The sequence below is a fragment of the Patiria miniata genome, unplaced genomic scaffold (assembly GCF_015706575.1).
Source record: "Patiria miniata isolate m_02_andy unplaced genomic scaffold, ASM1570657v1 HiC_scaffold_27, whole genome shotgun sequence".
Taxonomy (NCBI): Eukaryota; Metazoa; Echinodermata; class Asteroidea; order Valvatida; family Asterinidae; genus Patiria; species Patiria miniata.
In genome coordinates, this window is record NW_024037066.1 from 3746312 (window position 1) to 3773604 (window position 27293).

Here is a 27293-nt window from a genome sequence, read left to right on the forward strand (position 1 = left end):
TGTGATGTGTTCAAGCTAAACGAGCGACGTTTGTCTACCCTGGTAAAAAAAATGTTATTATAGATTTGAAAAGAGCACAATCTCAGCATTACTGCTGTGAAAATTGCATGCTGATACCATCTTTTGTCAAAAATTATGGAAGTCAGAACACCAAGAGATGTGATGAAGTGATGTGATGAAGTGGCCCTATTTTGGCCTGAATCTCCAAATAAAAATTCCCGACAAACAACTCATTTAGCTTGATTGCATCACATTTAAGGACAAGTTTAGAAAATGATGGTACTGATATTAAGTGTGGCGTGCAATATTTCTCAACAGTGTGTGTGGATCACACATTTACATAATTCTTCACCCTTGCAATTGAGTTTTTGCATCCATGTGACATTATCATGTGCCTGGTCGCCATTTTGGGCGTCTAGCGTGGGCTGGATCGATCGTACAGTACATTGCATTAAGCCTAACGTGCATGTTCTGCGGTATTTGTCACGGCTGATTTCCGATTTTTCTCTCAAAAGTCCTAGATTATAACCCCAGCATTGAACAGAAAATTAAAGATGATGAAATAAGCTTTAATTTGATATGCGTCTCAAAAACATCGGAGAGTTGCGAGTATTTTTCCTGAATTTCGAAAGTGGGCGTATTCATCACTGGAGTCTATGGCAGTTTATTTACTAGTGTGCAACAGTAGACGTCCAATATGGCAGGCGCGTGGGTGACTATGGAGACTACTGACCTGTGACGTCACGTGAAATACCTCACTTCTCCACTTTACCATGAAGGAACTCGTTAATCACTGCAGCATGATTTAAAAAACAATCAAGTAGACTTCGGCAACAGAATACTGAAACTACTGAGGCTAAGTTGTTGGTTTCAGACTTGTGGCAGATGGCAAGTGGCAGGGGTAAACAGGTTGTTGAATCAAACACAGGTGGGCCAGAAATCTAGTTAAACCAAGCAAACTCTGTGGTTTATCCATGTGACAGGTGACGTGACGACAGGTGATATGTGACAGCAGGTGACATCTGGTGACAGCCAACATCGGGGAGGTTATTTGGTGACAGATGACATCACGTAGCAATTCGGTGTCCATGTTCACAGACATGACCCTGGCGATTCATCATAGGTTTGCTGGCCAACAAATGGGTCCAGTCCAAAATGTACATCATGAGATGTCAAAACAAAAGTCTTGTTTCCAGTCTCTCTGAGTATTCCAGAGAAATCAGATGGGGCCTTGGGCTACGTCACATCTTCGTCACCCTCTATTAACTCACCACCCTGTAGAAAAAAAAAGTAGTGTCTAAATATTCTCTCTTTTTTTCAAAATAGAAATGGTCACTTGAAATGACAAATTCAGCAGATGTATCCATAACATTTGCGGAAATAAAGGTATATGAGGTTGAGTAACAACACATTCTAAGAGGGTTGTCAAAATTTGTCTTTGTCTCCACATTTGGCACACTCTGCCTCAATATGTATCCAGATTTTCTTTCAGGAATATCAAATCTTGTAAAATGAGGCAAAAGATTGGAGCATTTTCAGGTTTTTATCTGGACATCCACGGCCTCTAAATGACTCTAAAGCTGGGGATGAACTAGAAGCGTAAGATTTAATGAATGAAGATTTTTAACAAAGGCCCCCCCCCCCCCACAACACCCTCCCCCCTCCCCCCCCCCCCCTCCCAAAAAAAACACAAGGAGGAAAAATACAATATTTATTCACACCTTACTTGATCTGATCATCTTCTCACTCTTAACACCGTGCTAAATGTTTGGGTTTTTTTTTCAAATGGCAATTTCTCTTCATGGAGACAACCAATTTCATTACCTTTTCAATCTTCTCATCCAATAACTTGAAGAATTCCATCTGGCTCTGGGAGATGGCCCTGGGAAACAAGACAAACCAATGATGACTCACGGTCAGAGTTCTTGTCAAACGTAATTGTCATCTTGACACTAATGCGGTTACAATGCATGAGGAGATTCTTGCGGTTTATCAGGCACTGATAACTCCAGCCTTCCACTCGGTGGTAAGATACCATGGAGTTTCTGAACACGGAAATTCGCTGAATATAATATGCAAAATTTACCATCGAAAGTGCCGTGAGAGTTATGTTGCATGTGAATGGTTTCCAAACTGTTTTGCAAATAGCAAAGAAATGTTTTCAGCAGGGTTCAACCTTAGCGGTCGTCAAATGTGAGTAAAACAGCGGCGGACTAGTCAGAACCATTCCCTAAGTAGTCCGCCTGGCGAGCCAAAACGATTGTTAATAACTTGTTCTGGTGCAAAAATTTTAAAAATTCTACTTCGGACTAGTGAATGGCCCATGGAATAGATAACAGTCTGTTTCAGTAATCCGGCTTGCAAGTGAAACAAAAGAAGTTAAGGACGAACCCTGATTTTCAGCAATCTTTTCCGATTTTGGTTGTTCTCTAATGATCCTTAGGATGAACACCTAACAATGCCTATGTGGACAACTATAGTCCAAATCATTCTGTGTCACCACACGTAAAATTTGAAAGACATCAATAGGGGTTAAGTGGCTTGCTCAAGAACACAAAAATTTGGCCAGCAGCTGGATTTGAGCCCCTCGCACTCTAATCAAGAATCATAAATCCTAACCGCCAGACCGTACACCCCAAGTACTTACTTATTATTCTGCGCCAAAGGACCAGCCTGCGGTGTTTCTTTCCGTTGTAACTTTCGCAACCCCAGATCCTTCTATAAAATAAAATACAAACAGAGGAGAGATCAGTTTAAAAGTCATCTTGGATTAAAACATTAATTCGATAGGACGGGGCAAGGCAATAAAGTCTGCAGTGTGACAATAAATATCTTGTGTGTATCAAGTGTGCTTCCGAGGAAAACCTGTTAACTTTATATGTTAAGTTTTATGTTAAGTTTTAAAACAGCTTCTCTGTTCATCATCAGGAAACAAAATCAGTTTAAGGGAATAAATAATGTGCTTGACCGGTTTGAAATGAGCTAGGGGCCTGGACGCTGATAATTTTGGCTTGGGCCATCATCGGCGACCAGGCCCCAGCCAGTTTTAAACATACTTGTTAAATACCAGCCAAGCACATATTTATTTCCATACGGTCAGAAAGTCAAACAAGTCAAAAATTTTCAACGATTTTGGTTCAGCAATTTTGAAGAATGTTTTGTGAAACACCCCTCTAGCTATGGTCATGATATATGCCTCGCGTGAGTAGTACTAATAATCTCCTTATATGGAGATTGGCGTGCGCATGGCGCATGCTGCACGATGTGGCGCAGAATGCAGAGGTGCCGGAAAAAAGTTTAAAACCAGTCGGTGTTTATCGACCATTTAAAACCACCCACGTGACGATTTTCGACCAATAGGTATGGGTAAACAGTCTTGGGTATTTACAGCAGTCTTGGGTATTTACAGCAAACAGATACTTCACATAGGGAAACTTACTGAGTTCACTTTTTATTATTAAATAACAAATTTGATCACAGAAAATGAAAAGATGTGGAAATGAACCCGGGCCCTCCAGAACACAATACAAGCACACCCTGCCAACAATCGTTATACATGTAAATAATGGATTACAGCCTTGCCGTTCATAGTCAACCACTCAACTTAAAAGCTTGTTTGTATATGCTATTTGTCTTTCGGCTCACGGCACTACCACGTATTGTATTCCATTTTGATGCAAATTGAAATTCCTGTCGACGTATTTATTCCATGCACGACTCTGTCCTGTCGCCATGGTTACAGATCTACGCAGGTTCATAAGAACACTCTGAAATGTTCTTTCATCTTTCATGAATGCACTCCAAGTGAGCCTTAAAGTGAATAACTGAAAACTTAATTGCGACAAATCAAAGGAAAGTGCGCACATTTACTTTGTCAAAAATGGGCCATAGGGTGGACAGTACTCGAAAAACAAACAAACATAAAACAAAACAATAAAGACACCCAAATCACGGTCAAGAACCACAATTCTGGCCATGACCTAAATATTGATTAAATTATAACACAATCTTCTATGCCACATCCACGAATCAAAGTCAGATTGATCAAGACAGGAGTTATTTCCCAAAAGGCAAGGATTCCGGGTTTCAGTTAAATGTCATGACCGCACGACAAAACCACTTTCATCTCAATTCGTGAATTGAACCGAGCGAGCTTTCAGCAACGCTCAGGTATTTCATTCATCACGTTCAGGCAAGATAATCATTCCTGGCCTTCCATTTGTCAAATCTGCAAGGATTGCCCAGTCAATCCATCCTTTCAGTCGGCAACGTGTAGACTCTCAAATCAAATCCATTATTTCCAGTCTCCGGACAAAAACCAGGTCTATATTTAGCCGTTCATTTTAAACTGAACAGTCTGACGAGCATTTGGAGATCTCTTGGATTTGAATTGAGCAAAATTACTGCAGAGGAAGCAAATTGACAAGTTTGCACTTGAGTTCACTCCGGGTATCTTGCGTGCAAATTTTTTTTTTTATCACTCACCGATAAACTGATTTCTTTTGATACTTTATGGTTGGCTTCTTCCCCTGTGCTTTCACCGGTCTGCTCTCCGGATCTCCCACCCATCTGACCACCAGTCTGTCCACCGTTCTGACTGTCGTGTATGGCAGGGCTCTGTTTGATATTCTCCTTGCCTTGTGTGTGACTTTTGACATCTGTTGGAGAAAAAAACAAAAGCAGTGTGCAATTATGATATATCAAAATAATATAAATCATCCTTATTTCGAGATATGTTTTAAACAAAATGGGATCTTCAGAGCATGTGTAGTATTATGAAAACACATCTGTATTTCTTACCAAATAAAACCACTGAAGTCATCAATGTACAATACACAACCACACTACCCGTGATATAACATTTCAAGTTGATTAAATTCAAGAAAAAAATGTAAACTTAGTACCAAAAAGGATTTCTTTTTTAATTTAATGAACAATTTTTGAATTACGGTCCAGTGCTAATGCATCATCTGTTTTTACGCAATGGGCTATACAAAGTGTACACACGGAATCGAATTTATCAACCGACATGAAAAATGGGAAAACTTTAATGAGATTACAATTCCAACCTGGTGGGTAATAAGATTAGCCCTCCCGAGTGGCAAAACCTTCACTTCATTTGAAAAAAAAAATCACTACTATAGGATGTCTGACGACAAAAGATTTCAACTTCTTATTACTTTCTCAAGGTTGGTTCAGATAAATCTAATTTGCCATTTGTACAAGTTTGGGTTTGGTTATTGCAAAAATAAGCTGGTATGTATGCAAGTTGAGTGAACAAAATTCAAAAAATATTGGCAGGTATCGAGAAGACTGCAAAAGGGTATTTGAGGTTGCCTGATGAGTTTCCTAGTGTTTTATTTTAAAAAGATAAACTGAATCACTGATCTTGGTTTTCTAAGGAAGAATTTGGCCTACCATCTTGCTTGTGATGCTTGAGGATATCTCCATTGCTCTGGCCTTTGACGGGAGTTGAACGCTCCTGAGGCACTGTCTTGGTAGCAGAGCATCCCATGTCTCAGTTGATGGCCTTCATAACCTGGTTGATGTGCTTCCTGGTCCTAGTGAGGTCTCTCCATAGCTTCATTGGAGAATCTGAACGCTTTCTATCGGAATATCTAATTTTGATTTGAAAGAAAAACAAAACAAGAAAAGACTTATTGAAAATCTTTGCTGGACCAAACTCCGAGCCTTATTTAACCCTAACCTTCCCAAATCCTCCAAAATCCTCTTTGCAAAACGGAGAATTTTGCAGGATTGAGGCTATATGGCAAAAATGTGTGGCTGGTTTTGGAGGATGCGTTGTTGTGCATTGTTTATGCTCAGCCGTGCATAAATATAGGCCACGATTTTACTTGAAATCCTCCGCACTACTCCAGGATGTCACTGGCTCTGCCTCACAATATTGACAGTGATTGCTGGAAGATTTTGCAGGATTGAGGCAGTGGTCACCCCTCCAAGGACCACATTCAAGAAATAACGGATGATTTTGGAGGATTGAGGCTGTATGCAATTTTGACATGGAGTTTTTTTTCAGGATTGAGGTTGCACCCTAGCAAAAATGCCGAAGGAGTTAGGGTTAAATCACATTGCAATACAAAGACAAAATCTGTGCATGGATCCCACGTAACGAGTCTTAACACTTGTGTACAATGGAACGCTGAGTATTTCCAAATAATGCCAGATTATCAAACTGAAATACCAACTACAACCAAACACATCTTCTAATCAGCAGGATAACCCAACACAACTAATGATGCATGGACCCATACCATCATAACGGTTGCCATGGCAATTGGCAAACTACAAACCACAAGACATCTCCCTCAGCAATAGGAAACATGATGCAACAAATATTACTCAGTACAATACGTTCTGACTTCTGATTTCTTTGTGCATTATTACACAATGTGTACTGCTAGCCAAAGGATTACAAAATGATTCCTACATTGTGTATAATGGACACAGCTTATAATGTTGTCATCTTTTTGGGGTGAGGGTGCCCCCACACAATTATTATTTATCACATTAAAATACAACTACCGGTACACCTACATTTTGAAATCATATTCCATTAAAAAAATATGCACATTTGGGAACTGTTGTACATTCCTATTTTAAGTATTGTACACATTTTGTATTTGTAAGGAAAATAAGTGCATATAGTTTAACAAGTACAGGTACATTTGTACATGTACCAAGTGGTACAACCCACGGCGGTTCCACGTACCGCACAACCGCAAATTTTGCAATGCAATGGGGCGTGATCTAGTATGCAAATTTGACGCATGCACATCAGTGTCACAAAACTGCAGGTATTCCACAGATATTCCATAGAAACTCACTGGCAAAGTTGTGATACACGCGTCCCGAGTAAACCGTCCACCCACCAACCAACCCACCCACCAACCAACATAAGCAGCTCAAGCCCACGGCATGTTTCACACCCAACATGGGAAAAACAGTAATGGACAAAAACAAGCATCTTTCTCTAAGGTGCAAAAATGGTACTGACAAGTTGGAAGCATTCTAGTGCGCAAGCAAACTACTGTAAAACTTATTACACTACTGACCTTGGTTGTCTTACTAATAAAATTAGTCTTGAGGTTAAAACGTATTCTGCGAGACAGAAAGACACATGCTTGTCCCTCTAACAATGGTGCTAAAAGCTTCTGACAGCTAAAATTAGGTGTCTTGGGACTGTCATTCAGTTGCCATGACAACAATTATATATGTACTATTGCCTCGTTGACACATTAATGAATTACCATGACGACAAATTGCTGACTTATGAAATCACAAATTGATTCCCCCCCCCCCCCCCAAGACTACAAGTTTTCACAGCATTTTGACCCCCAAAAGGTGTGCAATTATCAATTCCTGTCAAGTGGGATGAAAAAAATCTGTTTGCTCCACGGTTAACATCAACCATAAAAAATATAAAAAGTTAATCAAGAAAAGATTGGATAATGGTGTTTCGAATAGCTTCACCTTGGGCCATCAAACCAAATTGCAGCCACCTAGGAAACTACCCATTACTAAAATAACTGTCCTGTCCGTAACTATGGCGATAAAATACTTTTCCCGTCCTCAAAAGGCGAGTTAAGGCAAGAGTTTCTTCAACTCTGAAATGTTCAGCCACTTTAGCAATTGTATTTCAAAGTCACTCAGTGAGACAAAATCAAATTAGCTAAGTACGCTACTGAACGCTCTAATTGTACATGTACGTTGGATGATAATCACTCTATGGACGCCTCTCTGTCAATTGAAAAGATTACGTGAGCAAGTAACGTACTTTGACCACAGAAGCTTCACCAGTTGTAACTGCCAGCACTCTTCGAAATCCGGCAGATGGCTCTCGGTTGAGTACAAATAAAACTCTTCAAATTTATGAATACCCCGGTAATTGTATCATTATTAAGGTACAATCATAGGCTGAACACTTCATCACCTGCAGGTGCATTTCTACACAAAAATCCAAAAAACTTGAAGAGAGAGAAACTACCGGTAAAATTATTTTCTGACTGATATTTTTGTCCATTTTCTTTGTTATTTGTTGCAAATTTAATGGCAAGTGCCAAGTGCTTTTCTTATTATTAACTCTAACCTTCCCAAATCCATCAAAATCCATTCCCCCATTTTGGGCATTTTGGTAGGCAAACCATGAGTACCAAGTCCATCAAAATCCACAACTAGTAGTGGTGGTCTTGTAGTGGATTTCAGCGGACTTGGTCCTGAAGCATTATGTGAAGCAGGGTCAGTGATGGATTTGGGTGGACTTGGTCCAGTACTTAATAGTAAAATACACTAGGGATTTAGAGTACATGTGTATGCAGCTACTTGAACCAACAGATGCATGCCACTCGTTCTGCATTTCAAGAACAAAAACACAGTGAACTTTATTTTCACATCCTTCAAATGCAAGACTTCAAAAATTTTGCATCTTCTAGAAATGCACTCCCATTTTTTTTTTGAATTTCTCTAATTTGATTTCAGTCTGCATAAGGACAAAGACTACAAAACATCCATTCAGTTTGGCCGTGGGTGTCATAAGAAAATCCATCCGTGACTTAGCAATGACGTAAATATCAATTTGCACGTAAGCATCTGAACACTCGATAATATGAATGTAAAACCAGATAGCGTCAGGTTTCTACAAATGTCAAGGACGCACAATACATCAGTCGAACATAACCACTGACAGTTTCACAATTCCATTCACATGAACAAGGGGTGATAGCGAGAAGGAAAAAAATGCGTCTTAAGTGTTAGCCTGGTGGCTAAACACGCATTTTCGCGTGTTATTATCGACCCGGGCGACACGGGAGACTCGAACAAACGGAACTCAGACTGGCTGGTACTGTCGAACACGTGGTATTTCTAGTCAATAATTACATCTGGTTTAAAGGGATGATGTCTGAAGGTGGGTGAATAGTTGGGGTTGACTTTATGAAAGGTGTCGTTGAGGCAAATAAATGTTTGGGTATTATACTCAGTTAATGCGAAAATAATTGATGACATAATTATTAATTAATAATTATTATGGCGTGGGCTCCCTCGACGTAATTACTTAATCGCATTACAGTGCATAGGACTATGGACATGACCACAGTGCACGATGTGGCAGCAGTCACGTATTAAGCGACTTCTGGCAACCGGAAGTCAGCTAATGGGGTATAATTGACTGCAAATTTGGGATTAGAGGGAGACACTGGGGGGTACAGCAAAGCAAGATATTCTGTTCAGTTGTTTCCTGTGCATTTCCGAGGCAGTAATGATCATGTGTACAAAAAAAACATAGAGGACTTGAAATCTCTGTATTTGAGAAATTACAGGGGTCATCGTAAATAATTAAACATAAAGTAAAATGGACAGAATTTTAAGCATAAATTGACAGGACAAATTACCCAAATGTCATTTAGGATTGTTGCCAGCTAATTTTCTAGGTCTTTAACTTATGACAGTTATATGTAACGTACGTACCGGTATCATGGACAACAATTTTGTGACAAATTTCTGTCCATGTTACGTACGTAACACTCTCAACATAGTACCCTGTGAAGTCTTAAATATATATTGTCTTGGTTTTTACAGTTAACAATGCTGTAGGGATAAGAATGAAAAGACACAATACTTGATGTACATTTATCGTAATTATAACTTTCTATCAATAATAACAAACTTTCTGTCCATGTTACATACGTAGCATTCTGAGCGTACATATCTTGTATTTGACTACAAAGTTGTAAATTTATTATGAGCGAAATCCTCAACAATTGGGTGGGAATGTACCTTGGGGGAAAGAGGGCAAACAACTTGATATTATTATCCTGCTTCATTTCCCAATTCCATGTCACACTTTTGTTAATAGTGTAGAAAGACCCAGTTAGATGAATGTGGAGCTGATGGCTGGCGAGGGAGATACGCAATGTTTTAATTTTTTTCCGGAAAAATTAAGACAAAAAGGTGTTTTTACTCCTCCGTTTACCCCCCAAAAGTTAAAAAAATAGAGGTGGGGGGGGGGGGGGGGGGGGGGGGAGGGGAGGGGAGCCATTCCCCCCCCCTCCCCAATGCATATCCTACAACAAACCATAAATCAAACTAATTATACAATGCAAACATATCAGATATCACCTGATTCCAAAGGGCACATTGTTCGGACTATAAATAGCATTTTCAGTACAAGCATTGGGCATAATTGACCATATTTTATTCAATATAGTACCGACGCAATTCGCAGTATTATCGCTGACATTTCAAATTGATAGCTGAAAACGTATACACTTAAAATGATTAATTTCACTGTGAGAATTTTGTTAACAATTTTGTGTATTCTACCTAGACAGGCATTTACAAAAACAAACGACTTTTGTTTACAAAATGTTTGAGGGGCCAAATGTATTAATATTCCAAAAGTTTAGAAATGTTGACACATTTACTTCATATGTCATGTTTTAGTATTCGCTTCTATTTTGACAAACAAATTAAACTCAAACACCCACAACCACATCACTTATATTACATCCAAATAAATAATCTAATAAAAAAAACAGCACGCATCATCCCGTGTATACATTTATTGATTTATGTGATTGTTGCCAACAGGATTGCTACTACGCAAAAATCCATGGTAACTAAAATACGAACCGAAGACGACTTGTCAGTTCTGTGCATTCAGTCAAAATCCAATCAATGTAGCACTGACATAATCCACGGTCACTCGTCCACTGTCAACTTCATCTTCAAACGAGATGTTGCCTAGATATTGTAACCAAGGATTCCGTTCTATCATACACGTGCGCATCTATCACTGACCACCCACTGTGGATCTGCATGTATCTGTGCAGGTACAGGCACATCATATCTCATGACCAAAATGAAGCAACGATTTGCCAGGGGGTGAAATTATTGTCGGATATTAGAAGTAATACCAACAATTGACAATATCCGTCCAAGCAAATTTTGTACCATTTTAAATGCATGCTGTAGCTCAAAATTGAGTGTGATACGTGACGTGGTATGTCTTGTAGGTCATTTTTGTCCAGCAATTTTTTGTGTCCATCATGACACATGTAACCGGCACCGGCGTGAAGTCAAACTGGATGATGATGCCTAGCGGCAATATCAGTGTTTCCCCTGGCTAATGAACTAATCGAGGTGGTAAAAATTCAAATTGATGATTGAAACAAAATGTACGTAGTCTGCAAACTGAAAAGAATGCAGCGATCACAAAAATACCCGTTGATTCCATATACACATGAATTGTGAATTCTTGATACATAGAGATCAAGGAAAATGCTCATAAGTTACACAAAATGTAAATTTTTCGATAAGTATTTCCTTTATTGTAAATCTTCACAGCGAGGTGGTGATATTGGCAAAAATTGAGCGAGGTGGTCACTGAAAGTAGCGAGGTGGGCCACCTCACGTTTGAATGGGCAGGGGAAACACTGGGCGATATCCAGTCAACTTTCTGAGATTCTGAGATTCTGAGATGCTACCTGCCTGAGGAAACTACAAATGTATTTATCTGTTTTCACATCTTGGCTGCCATTTTAGGTTTTGATGCATAGCGAGCAAGCATTCCATTGCTCTATTTTCAGGGCCATTACACATGTAACCGGTACATTATACACGTACACAACTGTATACATACGTGCCGTTGCATGTAATTGCTGTGGATTTATATCCATGTTACAATAATTGCCGGTTAAAGTTTAACATTCATGATCCATCTAGCCACTTTCAGAGCTATTTTAGTGATAGTGGATTTTTTAGGCCGAGACTGACAATGACTGAATGGTATCTGCATTAGTAAATTGCCTATGGACGAAGAAAATAAATTTGGTTAAAAAAACATTTACAAGTAAGTTTCAGGGTGGATCTAGCTTTCAGGGTGGGGTGGGGTGGAGTAGGGCGAGGTGGGGGGGGGGGGGGTTGCAAGGAGCCAGAGTGGATCTCTAAATGTATACAGATCTCATTTTATGTCTCAGGTTAGTGTTTATAGTTATACCCAATCAAAACATTTCCTTTTCTATGAAATCAAATACACTATACATGTCATTTACAACCCACAGGAATATTGGAGAATTATACTTGTAGAAAATGGATAACCATGAAACTTGACAAATTGCTCGCTGGGGGATGTGCCTCTGAGATAGATGTACTGATATCGCTCCAACTCGACCATTAACTTCTGGGCCAATTTAATTACCAACACGTGTTCTATGCTGCCACCTACACATTTCGTGCCCTTTCGAAACATCAAATAGAAAATCAAAATCGACACCCAGGTGTGAATCGGCATCGCCAGATTTCTAAATGAGATAGCTTTTACATTTTAGCAACAAATTACAACCAAATTGGGATGTGTTGAATGTACAAATACTGATCTGATACACCGTGCCCTCTGGAGACATGCACACAATAGGAAACAAAAGATTGTATACGTCTCCACGGGGCAATTTCTATAGATCAATACATCTCCATAAGGTTTTCACGAAATAGATATATGAATTTTACTCAAAAACTAGAAATTTCCAAGGCGGGTTGATCCGTTGCAAATGGAAGAGTTTTAGAAAAGGGATATTAAGTCCGAATTTCAGGCAAGGAAATTAATTCTGGTTAAAATAAACTGCACTTTCAAACTCAAAAACCTCAACAAAAAAAAGGCTCCACGAGGATATAAATTTCAGTATATACATTTTTGTACGGTACGTATACATGTACATGTACATGTATGTACTGTACATTTAACAAAATAATTCCTTACAAAGTTGAACTTTCAATCCAAATAGAAATATTAACATGCAGGTTAAAAGGCTTTGATAGGTTGCTTTCATGATTTTGTGTACCCGCTCACCTGGAAGTTAATTGTTTACACATCACCATGGCAACACGTATTGACTTGGCCTACAAACACACATCCATTCAAACAGGTGGCAACAGCCTCCCTCAACAACGCCGACTGCCCACAAAGAAACCCATAGAATGGTGACCCCAATATACACCTGTACCTCCATTATGCTCGTCAATCATACGCACCTGACTTCAACTAATCAGACGTTCCATTTGAATGATTAGCTCTGTTGCATTCTGGCGCCAAGGCTCTTTATTGCCATGGCGACCAATCGACTAATTATTCATTCTGAATTCAGGCTAAGCGTTAATATTTCAAGAGTTACATGTATTCCTCGACGTGGAACACAGATTGGCAATCAATTCAGTTAATAGATTTTAATAATGTAAAAATGCAACTGTGTAGGTCTAGAGTATATTAGTAGTTTATTACTAAGCACTTTGCTTTGTTAATTTCGAAGAAACGTCACTGCATGTAATGTACAATACTGAATAATGAGGGATTCATAATCATTCTGACAAAATGCGAAGAGAGTTCTTTGTACATGTACCGTACATACATAAATGACGATTGATGAAAGACTCATTCCGAAGTTCCAAAGCCAATAGGCCTTATTCACGAGTCGGCCATATTGGATTGAAAGTTAGGTATTAAATTTTGGAACTTGCGAATAGAAATGAAAGCAAGTTAATTAAGCATATATTCCAGTCTGCTTCAATGAATAATTTAAAATTTGTAATCAAACATTATTTCCCTAATGTTTAAAGCCATATTTTTTTAAAAATGACAGTAAAATAAGGCTGCATTGTGCCTGCATAAATAGTCTGGGGCCATCCCATTCAACAGTTAACAATTAATGAAATACATGTACCGGTACATTCAGGGAACTCTACAAAAATGGCCAACTCGTGAATAAGGCCCATTTGGTCTGGGTGGAACCATAAATGCCTTCCTCCATGCTTGCATGCAACACACTGAATAATATATTTCCAATCTAGAATTTTCCACAGTTGACATAAATCCTCTCCCCCCGTTTCTATGGCAACATCAACACAAACGTGCCGACTCTAACGAACGATTCTCTTCAACCGCCCAATTCACTGGCAACTCAAGTTGAAAGTTACAAGTGTCCAGGAAAGTACTGGTAACCCTAGAGACGGCATTCTGGATGGCACTTCAGATCAAGTACCCGTCACTAATACTCCTCATCATCAGAGGACTGGTCAATGTTTTTCAACGAACGGACTTGAGTCGCATCATGAATTGATAAGATCAAAAATCTACCCCTGCTCATTCCTAGACTTGCGGACAAGTCGCTAGACAGTTGTGTTTTGTTTGGCGGCGCCCCCCCAATATTTACTGCCATAGCGTTGTGTAGTGTGCTTATAAATCATATGCTGGCCTTGGTAATAATTGGTATCAACCTACACCCATATTGAGGCCGATAGGATGCACAGAGCGTCCCCGCATGTTAGTACCAAACCACACGCTATGTACACGTATACCCTGGGACGGTATGCTGTACAGGCCCGGTTTATCCAATAGGCACAGTAGGCACTGTGCCTAGGGCTTATGAAAAATTTGGGGGCCAACGAAAACATTTAGGGCCTACGAAACATGTGAGGGCCTACAAAAAATACCACAGTGTGCCAACATGCTTTTAGAGCTATCAGTTTGGCCTGGTCTTGTTTAGTACATGTACATCAACATGAAATTAGTGCTGGTGCCTAGTGCAGAGTAGGGCCTACGAAACACTGGTGACTAGGGCCTACGGAACACTTAATCCAGCCCTGATGCTGTATCGGGCGTTCTTCACCCGGCCAATTACTGACTTGATTTAAAGTCTAACTCATTTCACACATGAAGACAAGACAAGCTGGTACTAGTAGTAAAAAGCTGATCAAAGAGTGCACAAAATTCTGTTTGATTGATTCAGATTGGCTATTTTACTTGAAGTCTTTTCAAGCATTTGGCCTACACAATGGTCACATTTAGCCAATTCATTTGTGGTACGGATAATGCTACTTCAGATTTAAGCAAGACTAATTCATGAGTGATTGAGGCTGCTAAAACGAGGACTATTAATGGCCGGCCCAACTAAAACCCATATCATCGCAGTTCCAATTTAAAGTAACTTTTACAAAATGTAAACCTTTGTTCAAATACTTAGGCCTACTTGTACACACGCAAGTGGTTAGCTAACTACACTCCCAATGCATTCCATCAAGTTTTTTTTTAAATCTTCCAGAAATAAAAATGTATTCACTTCAAATTGAAGGATAACCATGCGATCACAGAGATACGACAATGCTGCATTTTAATCCCCTGATAAATATGCCCTCTCCATCAGAGAGCACTGAGTTACCATTATCTATTCATCATCTTAATATTTTTACAGCAAGCATCTTCAAGGCTTTTCTTTCTCATGGGACGTAACAAAGCGACAATGTCACTTGCGCTTGGAGGCACTGACAAGGTCCTTTTTATTATTTCAAAATAGGATGTAAAAAATGTACTTAGGGAGCATACAACAGAGCAAGCGTGGGTCTAGACACAAAATAACAAAATTTGATTTCAACCTGATTTCTTAGAGTTTTCTTTTCACCTTTTAATTCATTATAATTGTGTATACATCGTACACACAGCTTGTAAAGTTAATTATTATTCCTCCCTCTCCCCCCCCCCCCACCTGTTTTTTTTTCGAGGAGGCAAATTTGAGCCTTTCCTTTCAAACCTTACATCATTTCAAATAGTGTGAGAAATGTATTTCCAAATGTTGAACTAAGTGACAGTGCTTCTTCACATACATACATGTACATGTACATCCTCTGCCCTACTTCGCTCATTTGTTTTGAAAAATCAGATTTGGGGCACACTTTGAATGAAAGCTTTTTACTGCGACACAGAAATGGGTTTCATCACAAAGGAAATTGCGAGTTGCCTTACATTAAAATAAACTCAACTGAAAGATTCCGATTAACCACTTTGACAATAACAAAAATTAACCCTGTTCTCTAATGTACTACATGCTCGTTCATGTCCGTGTACGAATTACCCATCTATCACGCAAGCCTGGACACGTACACGATACTTACTCAAGGTATTAATTTTCATTTGGATCGGGGTTGACATTTTCAAACGATGTCCTCTCCCCTCAACAATACATTAAATTTCACAGCCTTTTTGAAGGTGTATCACAACAAGATATAGGGTTACATTTTAGTAAAAATTCTAGTGTTAGATTTTTTTTTTTGGAGAGAGAGACACACACACTAGAGAGAGCAGCTTAAAATGAATTTGAAGGTTAAAGCTTTTCAGCAGCATTGTACCTTGAAGGCTTCGCGTAATAGACAAGTAATCAATTTGTCATTCACTTAAGGCAAATTTATGCGAAAAGCTCTTGAAGCTATGAGGCATACACAGAATTGAAAACACTTTGATTGCACTGGAAAAAATTGTTTCTGGTAACCTGACCTACTTAATTTTTTTTACAGCCAAAAAACCTCAAAGCTGTTATTTGTCACATTTGGCCAAATATTTTCAATTATATTTGAAAATAATAAAGTCTTCCCTCTACAATTTTTTTGTGTACAAAAATTATTGGTTTAAAAACTAAACAATAAAAGTTGATGATTAAACAGAATACCATTCAAGACACTCTGAAGTCAACAAATTAAAATGATAGACAAACAACAATAACAAAAAGTTACAAAACAAAACTATTTTTCCTACCTACCTACCTGGATAATGTTTAGTGTGTTACCGTCCACACACAATTGCTTGTTTTGGCCTCGGATTTCGCACATGAATGGAGAATAATGTACAAAACGGTTGCCAACCAGTTGTACACAAACCTTCAGCTTCGCACTACAGGTAGAGGTCTTGTGTTTACATGTACAGTATGTCAGCAGTTGAGGGACAAAACAACACTCGATGTTAAATGCACTGAAGTGACAGCACCGAAACGATACAATTAGCATTTCTCATTACTATAGGGACCTAATATAATCATCACTCAATGCTGGCGGATTTCAATCAGTCGTCAGATGCAAATTGATCATGCAAATAAGTGAATTGGCAGTGTTCCCTGACAGCACGCAATCGACACTCATTAATATTTCACAGACTTTCCACCACAAGTAGCATGGCGGTTTTATAACCAATCTGTTTAATGGTATCAAATTGAATTTGGTGGTCGTCGTCTACGCAGCACTTTAATGTGACGTTTTCAAGTGAATGTTTGTCTACCTCATTCGAGTGGACTTCGCTGCTCTGACGCTTGAGTTTATGGTAATTCTGACGCCTACAAAGTTTCAGATTTGATTTACAAAAATAACATATGTCAACTTATGAATTGTAAATTGACATGATTGAGGGTGTACATCTTAATTACCATGTGTTTTAATTTGAAAATTAGTATTTCGACAATCTTACTTACCAAATCACTTACTCAAAATGTAATAGATTTTTGAACAAATGTGGCCTTAAATTTAAAGCACAATCAATTGAAAGGCAATAGTTTGGTTAATATTGTTTAATTTCAAGTGTAGTATTTTTGTAAGAACAGATAATTCCAAATTTAAAACTGCAGAAGTGCTTTGTACTGTTGTTTTGGGGGTTTTTACAGAAAATCTCCAAAATGTTTGTTAAATAACCTATTCCCATAATAAAATCAGCCAGACTCTTAATTTGATTGAGTCAGAGCACTTCATAGGATCTAGGTCTCCAGCATGTTTGCAAGACCTTAAGGCACGTACCCCGGTCGGCGGAGATGTGCGATTTGTTTGTCCACTTGATGTAATGAGTTACTTCGGACCTTTAAAGTCTTGTGTTAAATGGCAAAGAGATGTATCACACACCGTATCTCTTAGCCTGACACATGATCAATGCAAGCACTTAACCAATTCTGAGACAGTAAACAAATGATGCCACTAACGACCACACCACATTGATGAAGTCAAGGCAGGCGTGTTTATTATGGGGTTATCTGAGCACACTTTTCGGGTCGGATTTGATGCATAGACAGACATAGATACCCACAGTATAACGCCCACGATGTGTTCACAGGAAATTGATGCTGTGGAGGGCAAGGATATTCTGATGAAATTGCTAATGAAGTGTGAAACTGGGCTCCATTGAACGTTGCTCTTTTGTTACGGATTGTGAGTGCACATGTATGCAGGGATATATTAATGTAATTTGTTTCTAGGGGGAAAAATATTAATTAATTATCCTATTGGAATCATTTCAAATTAGTCGGACAGCATTAATATTTTGGTGCTAATATTTTTGCTAATATTAATGAATAAACCAGTTTCTGCTTATTACTTGCAATTATGTTGGAATACTGGATAATTATAATTATCCTGTCAGTTTAATTCATGTCAGATTACTTTCTAACTGTCAATAACTACGTTCCATCTTTCCTGAAATGTGGTAAGCCAAAAAATCTATTAATAAAAAAATATTCAAGCAAAACATTTTGAAAAGCAAGAAGATGCTATTTCAATTGATTTGAATTTCATTTCATAAATACTTCAATGAGCACGCATAACATGGACTCGAGTCTTTTCACAACCGGGCATCAACTTTGCGATGGCCTCGCGTTACGTAGGGCCTTATGTAAAGCTTAACAGTCAATTTCATCATGCAGAAACCCATCATCGTTTGTCATTATTGATTGGGCCAAGAGAACCTTCGCATGTACGCATAGTATCTGTTTGAAGTGGAATGGAAAAGCTGTTTATAGTGTCAAGTACAAATGTCGTAAATGTATCCTTATTTTATTTCCTCAAAATGCATGGTGTGAATGGTTTTTCAAGTATGTAAATTTGACTTTCTAAAACTTTGGGGGCCACTTTATTTCTGTCCAGGTTACATCTGAGGTGTATTCATGATTTTGTAAATTCAGGATGCACTCCTTAATCCTCCTTTTGTTTGATCAGTCACAGACAGTCAACATTCAATCCTGTTCCCTGCCATGCCATTTACATGGTCACCAACAGTCAGATCATATTTCTTGTAGGCACTGTGATAGTTTAAATTTCATCAACAGACAAAATCAGGTGACTGGTAGGCACAGCTGGCTTATCAATCTCCTACAGTGAAAACATAGCCATAACAGGTTTCATAACAATCACAGCCAGTCAATCCTGCTTTATGAAGGCATGGAGCACTCAACTGTTCAAAATTTATTTTGACTAATTTTGTTGAAATTGCCAGCCAGAGAGGGAGGTCTAAATTAATAAACAAGTTTGAAGTCATTTTTAATGCTATTTGAATAGCAAAGACAAAGTTCAGAGGTAACAAAGACAGGAAAAATGGTCACACATTGGACCCTTAAAATTTATAGAATGAACCAGCGTATTATGTTAATATTTATTTATAGAATAAACCCAATGTACCGGTACAGAAAAATTCCCATATTTTTACCAAACTTTCTTGTTGAATAAAACATGAAATCTTCATGTCTACATCGTCGGCAAAGTACAATGTCAGGCGGTGTCAAATGTTTTCGATCACAATTTATTACCTACATGTATGTGGGAGGATTGCGTACATGTAGCTAGGGGCATGGTCCTTTATCCCAAGAAATAAAGATATATGACCACATTCTATCACATCCAAGATAACAACGGGACATTGGAATACATTACGAACCAGCAGCATGTTATGGCAGTAGATGATCACACGCTTTGTTTGTCTAAGCGTGTATTTATCACAATACGGACTCAGAAGTACATGACAAATGACCAGTGTACTAGTTACTGGGTCACGCAGATCTGCGCTTATCTCTTACAGCACTACGCACACAGTATTGTGTACATTCTGTAGACCATCCTGATGATTCTGCGCATCCAACATGTCCAACCGACCGACAGCGAACAAGAGCTGTAGGCCTACTGGCAAACTTGTGGGAGATAACGATCCGATATGACTCCGGTGGTGTTACTATGTGCTTAAATCACAGTAACATGGAGACTATCTTTTGATAAACCCTTCACTATTTGTACTCTGGTTCAACAGTACATGTACCAGACGAAAGAGCGTCACATTTCACTGTCATACCCTACTGTTATAAAATTGTAGCAAAAAAGTTAAACTGTTTCCTTGTTCTTTAGGGCCTTTGACACTATCCAAAATGTCTGTGTTGGTCCACAGTAAGCACTGTGGATATATCGATATTACTCAATTATTCGATATTATTTTGATATCGATACTGCCGGTAGCAATTTTGTAATCATATCAAAATGTCAAAATTTTCGATATTGGCCTCGTTTTGTGCTCTGCATTCACTGGAATTTGCGGTCTCCCAAATGTAAACCTCAAAAGAAACCATCCGTTCCGGACAAACTGTCAGTGCTGAGATTTGTTTTAAAAAGTTTGAGCAATATGCTCTAGAGAAAGCCGTGGAAAATTGGGATTTAAGTTTTTTTTTTTTTTTTTTAATCAAAGAATCATCTTTATGGTTAACTTTTACATGGGATAATCGATGTATCGAATATTCTCGATACTGGATTTTTGATATAAAGATTATTGAAAATTCTGATATTCTGATGGTGCTTTAATTAATAGTCCACGGTTGGTACACGGGTCCAGCGCTCTACAGGGGTAAACTCCAACCCTGGTCGTGACCAGCGTTGGCTCACGGACCATTTACATGGTCCGTGGTTGGCTCCACCGAGGTAGAAAATCCAAAATCGTACAGCTGATCCATGTATAACCTGAAAGTATGAACAGTATGCCGTGCCTACCCGTGTTCGATGGGCATGGGACGTGGTTCTGCTTACGGTGGACTCGGTGTTGATTTCAACACAGTACAACCTGGCTGTGAAGTGGTGTGTTTTGACAAGCTGTTCCATATACATCTCCACTGTTTACCAATCCAAGAAAAAAAATATCCCTTTCCTGACTATAAACAGTCAGGTTGGCGTATCACGTTCCTTGTCTTTTGACTTGAATGCCCGGGGTTCAAGTCCCACCAGGGCAGACTGTGAATATCAAATGTCCAGTCAGGACACATGTTTAATTTCCTGCAAGACTGTACCCAGACTAAATCAAGGCGATTTCCTAACAACTTTGTATAAACACAGGTTAATCCTGGGACATAATTTGGACTGAATATTAATCAGGAATAAAGTCCGCCCACCCTCTAACTAGACACGACATTGTAAGCAATGGCGCTGGAAAAGTTTTTAACAAATTGTAATGAGACAAATTAAAAAGAGTGATTAATTTGGAAACCTGTCAGGAAACTTTCGAACATAATTTTTGGGCATTGTTGTGAAAACTATACTGTAGTTATATTGTGGAAATAGAAAATTCACATTTTCACCGTGGTGTAAGAATTGGTGCACCATTCAAAGTACTTCATGAAATGCATAGAACCTGTACATGTTATGTACATTGTAGCGGGCCGTCACCTTGTTATGGGCAAGTTTTTTATTGTTAGGCAAATTAGGACGAGTTGTGGTGATTTTCTGCTGTCCCCACAGCAGTGTTTCCCCTGGCTAATGAACTGAGCGAGGTGGTAACAATTCAAGTTGATGATTGAAATGAAATTTACAGTCTGCAAACTGAAAAGAATGCAGCGCTCACAAAAATGCGCAATGATTCCAAAAACACATCGAAATTGTGAGTTCTTGAGGTAAAGGAAAATGCTCATACATGTGTATATTACACAAAATGAAATTTTTTCAATTGATATTTCCTTTTTTGCCAATCTTCACAGCGAGGTGGTGATATTGGCAAAAATTGAGCGAGGTGGTCACTGAAAGTAGCGAGGTGGGCCACCTCACGTTTGAATGGGCAGGGGAAACACTGCCCCACGGTGTCTTCGGTCCCCATAGTTCCATATAGACAACGCGTGTGTAGTCAACACAACTACAGAACAAGAATGGGTGTACGTATGCATTTCATACATGTTTAATTAACATGACAAAACTGTCACATGCAATAATGTAGATACTTTGATACATGTTCGATTCCCACACATTGTGACAAGTGTCCTTAGCCTAGAAATCCAAGACATGTAAATATTTCTAAATTCCTATCACACCACAGTCCATCTGTTGGATAGTGATTGTGCCCCCAGATATGTTTTCCATACACAAACCACTCAGACATAAAACACAGACTTTTTTCTGATCAATATTACAACATCAACCTGCTAATTAGCATGAGCTTTCTTCTCCCAGACCTAATGAGCTTGGCAGGTTCTTGGGAGGAAGATACTCCCTTGAGATAACACACGAGCTAGCTCCTCGCTCATCTTTAAGAATTCAAGATAATGGAAGAGAGGATCAGTTATCCGTATCATAAAAGATGAGGAGCATCTCTGGAATGACAGTTAGATTACATGAGCTCAGGCCTGGGTGCGTCTAATTGTGGGGCACTCAAGAACAGTCTTGAATTATTAAAACGTGTGGACAGAAATCTCATCGCAGAGAAAGGGAGGACGGGGGAATTAACTTGGTTGGGTGATTTGATGTGGTTGAGCACTGAAAATGTCGATCTGGGGCTTGTGGGAATGGGTAAATAAACAAAATATGGAGATTGAATCCCAAGCTTGCATGTTCACATTTAAGCATCGTCTTGCAGAAGAGGCAAATTAAATTTAAGGCGTACACATGTACCTACATGTATCATGTCTTGCAAAAGAAATGTTATGTGCAGTTGACCAGCATTTAATGAGAGGAAAAGTATGAGGTATCAAAAACTGATACTCCTGTGCCATTTAGTATTAAAGATAGAGTAGGCCTATATCATTTGCAGCTATCCAATAAGTAACCGACAAAATTACTGTTGAAAAGCATAAGTTTAGTAACGGCCCTATTAAACCTCCCGGTGAAATTAATCTTTCTGGCATGCTGTCATTTTAAAGCAAACAATAAAAGAAGGTCATTTCCAAAGTTGCATCTAAAGACGCATTTTGGAAATTTCTGTTAGTAGTTCGTTTTTAATTCGGCGAAGCACGCAAGTGTTGACACGACGCACACATGCGCGCAGTTGCTGTTATTCGTCGGTTCAGTGCGTGACATCACGTAGAGCTGCAATTGGCTGAATGAGAACGTGTCCCAGACGCTGATTTCGAGCACAGTTCAAAATACAGCATTCAGTTTGCTGAAACTTCATCAGTTTAGTTTTGTAAATGTACACTTCTTTAGATTCTGAACACTTTTGTTGCTTCAATTCAAATGAAGAAAAAATGAACAAATGACAAATGATAGACTCTACCTTTAAATGTGTCACTAAAGATCACTAAAAATGGATGGACATCATATGATAGGTGATATTACTTTTATGTTAACGTTTGCCCCATACTTTGATTTACTAATTTAGAATGTACATGAATGTACATCTGAATGTTAGAGACAGTAAACCCTATGCACTGGAAAGCAGGTGGTCTTTGGTTCCAGTCCCACTCAAGTCAGCTTGTGATTTTTTTCTAGCGATCACTCGGAAAATACTGAATATAATGTGTTCATAAAATTATGTATGTCGGTGATGGGCAAAATCCAATACTGAGCAAAATGGTACCTTTAACCAGTTCACGCCGGGATTATTTTGACAAGAACAGAATGAGGCACGGGATCACTTTTCACTCGACCTCAAGCCAGGCGGGTTGAAGCCATCACCCTCAGGCAGCACGCACATATTTCCGGCCTCGCTTGCTGCGAGCGGGTCGCTGACAGATCTTGCCGGCCTCGCTCTCTGCGTGTTTATCTGTCATCCGTTCAGAATACCGCAAAACCTATGTGTGTATACACGCCTCCGGCGCAAACTGGTTAAACACCAAGATTTCGTCATCCTACTATTGCTAAAAACAAAGTTCTACAGCATGTTTTTTTTTAACTACTGTGCTGGCACTTGATCCATTGTTCTGGAAACAAGATCAAGAGGTATACACCTTTACACACTGCATACGACACTCATTTCCTGATAGTGAGACATTTTACAAGTACTGTATTTTTTACCGTGCTCGCTCTTCAGTTCAATTCAAGCTGCAAGTTCTGTGGAAATTTATCTTTTGCCGAGAGCAAATTAGAAATCGACATGTATGAACTGGCATCAGGTTTCTGTCAAGAGAAGATATTTTTTATACTACTATAATTGTAACAAATTACTGAATTGCGTAAAAACACAACCGGTAACCAAAGGAGAAATCACTTACATTTGTACCTTGAATATCCTGAAGTCTTGAAGCCTTGAACACTTACATCAGTGTCGGCATGCTACGTTTCTCCCCGGGCGTGTTTGTGCAATTTACAAGAGAGAAATTGTCTGGCCGGACGAACATGCACCGCTTGAATGAACAATTCAAAAGGGGCTCGATACACACGCACCACACTTGTTATGGCCTCGTCGCTATATCCGGCGCATACATTTAAATATGTCTTTGGGCTTGCCAGTCACGACCGTTCACGCCATTTGCTCCATGGTAATGAACTTGTGAAGGTAATGACGGTCTCGGCTGAAGAGAAGAGGGGGAGAGGGCGATTCGCCTGACGGCTAACGTCTGGATTTAGCGTTGAGATTTTCCTCCGCAGATCTCTGCTTCAATTTCGGAAGCTCGTTTCTCTGATTAGAGAGGACAATCATTCTCCCTCAACCGTGACAGCGCTTTGGTTTTTCCTGGTGCAATAAATGTTCGATAAAAAAAAAAGGGGTTGATTGCGAAAGCAGACTGCAGAAATGAAGAATATAAAAATTGGTTTTGAAAGCAGACATCATGACAGTAAATATGAGTGGGTTTGAAGCCAAGGTTGCTTGACAAATTGAATTTTGTAGAAAATCACAAAATTACTTGTTTCCCCCCCCCCCAATTGTTTTTTTTTAATTTAAATATTTCATTCAAATACTTTCATGTTCAAATCTCACTGCAGAAATATAAAAATCAGAACACTTGTTTATTTTCTCAAGTTTTTGTACCAAAGAATACTCATCTGCAATTAATCATTTGAAAGTTTCTCTTTAAATGCATTGATGTGTGGCTAATAATACTAAGGTGGACAAAATTACCCCTATAAATGTTGCTCATATGCTGGACTTCCTCCATATTGTCAGCCACATGCTAATGCATGCACTGGCGTGTGGACAAGCTGTGCAAGAGGAAATCGAAATCGGGACTTGTTTTTCACTTGATTTTCACCATGGATGATATTGATACTCACCTGGTTAAATAACCAGGAAAAAATTGCATTCCTGAACTCTAGATGTCTACTTATCCTGTAATTTTCAGACAAAATTTAGCAGAGAATTTGTCCAAAAATGACTGCAGTATTTTTCTCAATGTCAAGGGTCACGCACCCTTGACCTAATTTTTCCTGGTTATTAACGGTTTTACCAGGTATTATTCAGCACCTTCTATAGCGAATATCAAGTGAAAAAAAAGTTTCTAGATTTAAAATTCAGGAAACACAACTCTGTAAGATTTTTAGCATGCATGGGTGTGTACACGGCTCACAATATGGTGGAAGTCCAGTATTTGAGCCACATAGGGCTACCGCCTCCATTTTTCTTCAAACTCCCTCCCCTCCCCCCCCCCCCCCCCCCCCGGCCCCCTAATCTACATACATACATACATGTACACACTCTGAAGTTCATCCCTGTACAAGTTTAATTCAAATACACAAAATTCCTTATTTTAATATGGGCTGTAGACCAATACTGAAGTAAACAGTCATAAATAAATAGAGTCCCGACAGAGAGAATGTAATAATGGTTCAGCGGAGAAAAGTTGTAAAATAAAATGCCACTTGTCAGTTCAAACAGTCCTACTTAGAATATTTTCCTGACTCTCCATCTGTCCATAGACTTTGTACACAACCGCTGAAGTGGCATCAGGATGCAACATTTTTTCTGAATCTGGGTCTGAGAAACATTTCCAATGTTAGGAAATAATTTGAAAATGCACTCGACCAGAGCTCCCCACTAGACTTTGTACACAACCAAAGTTGAAGTGGCGTCTGGATACTTCATTCTTTCCCAGCATGCCATGTCATTGTCACCGTCTTGGAAGCTGGAATTGGTAGCAAAAGTACCGGTCTCTACAAATGTAAATTGTAGTTCTACGCAATTTGTTGCACATGTGACATAGTTGGCCTCACAGCTCGTCACAGTCACAACATGGAGTTTTATACACGTTCCATTGATGTTCACTTTTTCACACGTACAATACACAGCCCATGGCATGATGTAGGTAAATGGAATATCAATCATACGATGTGTTTTTACCGACAAAATAAGCATGCACATTTTTCCAATACACATATTGAAATTGTTCTTACGCTGGGGATACTTACAGACAATACATTCACTGAGAGGAATTCCTAATCCTGGAAAATAAACGTCAGTCAAAATTCTCACGAGAGAATGTAGGTTTTTGTACACTGAATAACTGTGCCGTTTGTGTGCGTTGTATTACGCGTATACATGTACGGCACGGCCGGCGCTACAACGTTAATTGTGCATTGTGAGTTAACTTTCATTTTGAACGTGCATTTGGTGCTGCACTAAATTTCGACATTTTTACATTTCTAGATATTTTTTGCAATTGTGTTTCCTTAAAATAATCGAAATGTATGGCATTGTTCTATAAAGACATCAATCTGAAATGAAATGTTCAAACAAATCTCATGTATACAGTCTATTCTATATACACGTTTATTACGCATTCTGAACTTGTGTAGAATGTGACGTCATGTTGCTAAGCACAAGGTAAATTCACTCGTCGCTCGTGTATCGTATCACAGGTGTATTTTATAATTGATTGAAACGGAATTTCCAGTTCATGTGATTTTTGTCATGATGTAATGAGTATTTTGTCACTTGAACTTACGATGGATAAACATATAAGGGATGCGATTCTCTTTAAACAAAAAAAAAAGGGCAGATAAAAAAAAACCAAGAGAAGTGTTACCGACTAACAAAAAAATTTACGGCCGTGATTTAAAAGAAATTAAATTAGCTTTCCTTTTTTCTTTTTCTTTTTACCGAGTTTTGCTTAATTCGTTACAGATTCTGTAAAAAATGACTCACTATTTTGAAAATGAGCTACATAATAAAAGCAAATAAAGGACGCGGTTTTGTTAGGGCAAGATATTTATTTATTTATTTGTTATTTTATTTATTTTTTACGGGGGGGTGGTTGCCGTCGGGGGGGGGGGGGCGTTGCATGTACTTATTTTGTCCAAAAATGATACAGCCAGCTAAAAAGACAACCAAAAGAACCTACGTATTTATATGCAGATAAAGAGGAAAAACTAAACGCGCGGCGCCTGAATTGAACAATCGATCTGTACTTGGATTGAGTCGATACAAATAAACATCTTGAACCAATATTTTTCTCTCGGCTTACTGGAGCTAAACACACTGACCTCTAAAGAGATCAGTGAGCTAACATAACAGCCCATGTATTGAGCGCCCTCTTGTG

The 27293-nt window shown here is 38.8% G+C and overlaps 1 protein-coding gene across 2 annotated transcripts; it reads right to left on the bottom strand.

Annotated features, from left to right (window-relative positions):
• Positions 1–384: 384 nt before the first annotated feature.
• Positions 385–26315, bottom strand: LOC119734285 (uncharacterized protein C1orf21 homolog). Of its 2 annotated transcripts, none has more exons than XM_038207695.1 (7): positions 26164–26315; positions 24041–24493; positions 5419–5618; positions 4486–4658; positions 2648–2718; positions 1825–1882; positions 385–1275 (listed from the first exon to the last, which is right to left on the bottom strand). In XM_038207695.1, exons 3-7 carry the CDS (start codon positions 5513–5515, stop codon positions 1237–1239), a joined length of 438 nt encoding a protein of 145 aa, XP_038063623.1. In that variant the 5' UTR covers positions 5516–5618; positions 24041–24493; positions 26164–26315; the 3' UTR covers positions 385–1236. The 2 variants fall into 2 exon arrangements, with proteins under 2 accessions (XP_038063623.1, XP_038063622.1); XM_038207694.1 differs by having other exon boundaries at positions 24033–24493.
• Positions 26316–27293: the final 978 nt, after the last annotated feature.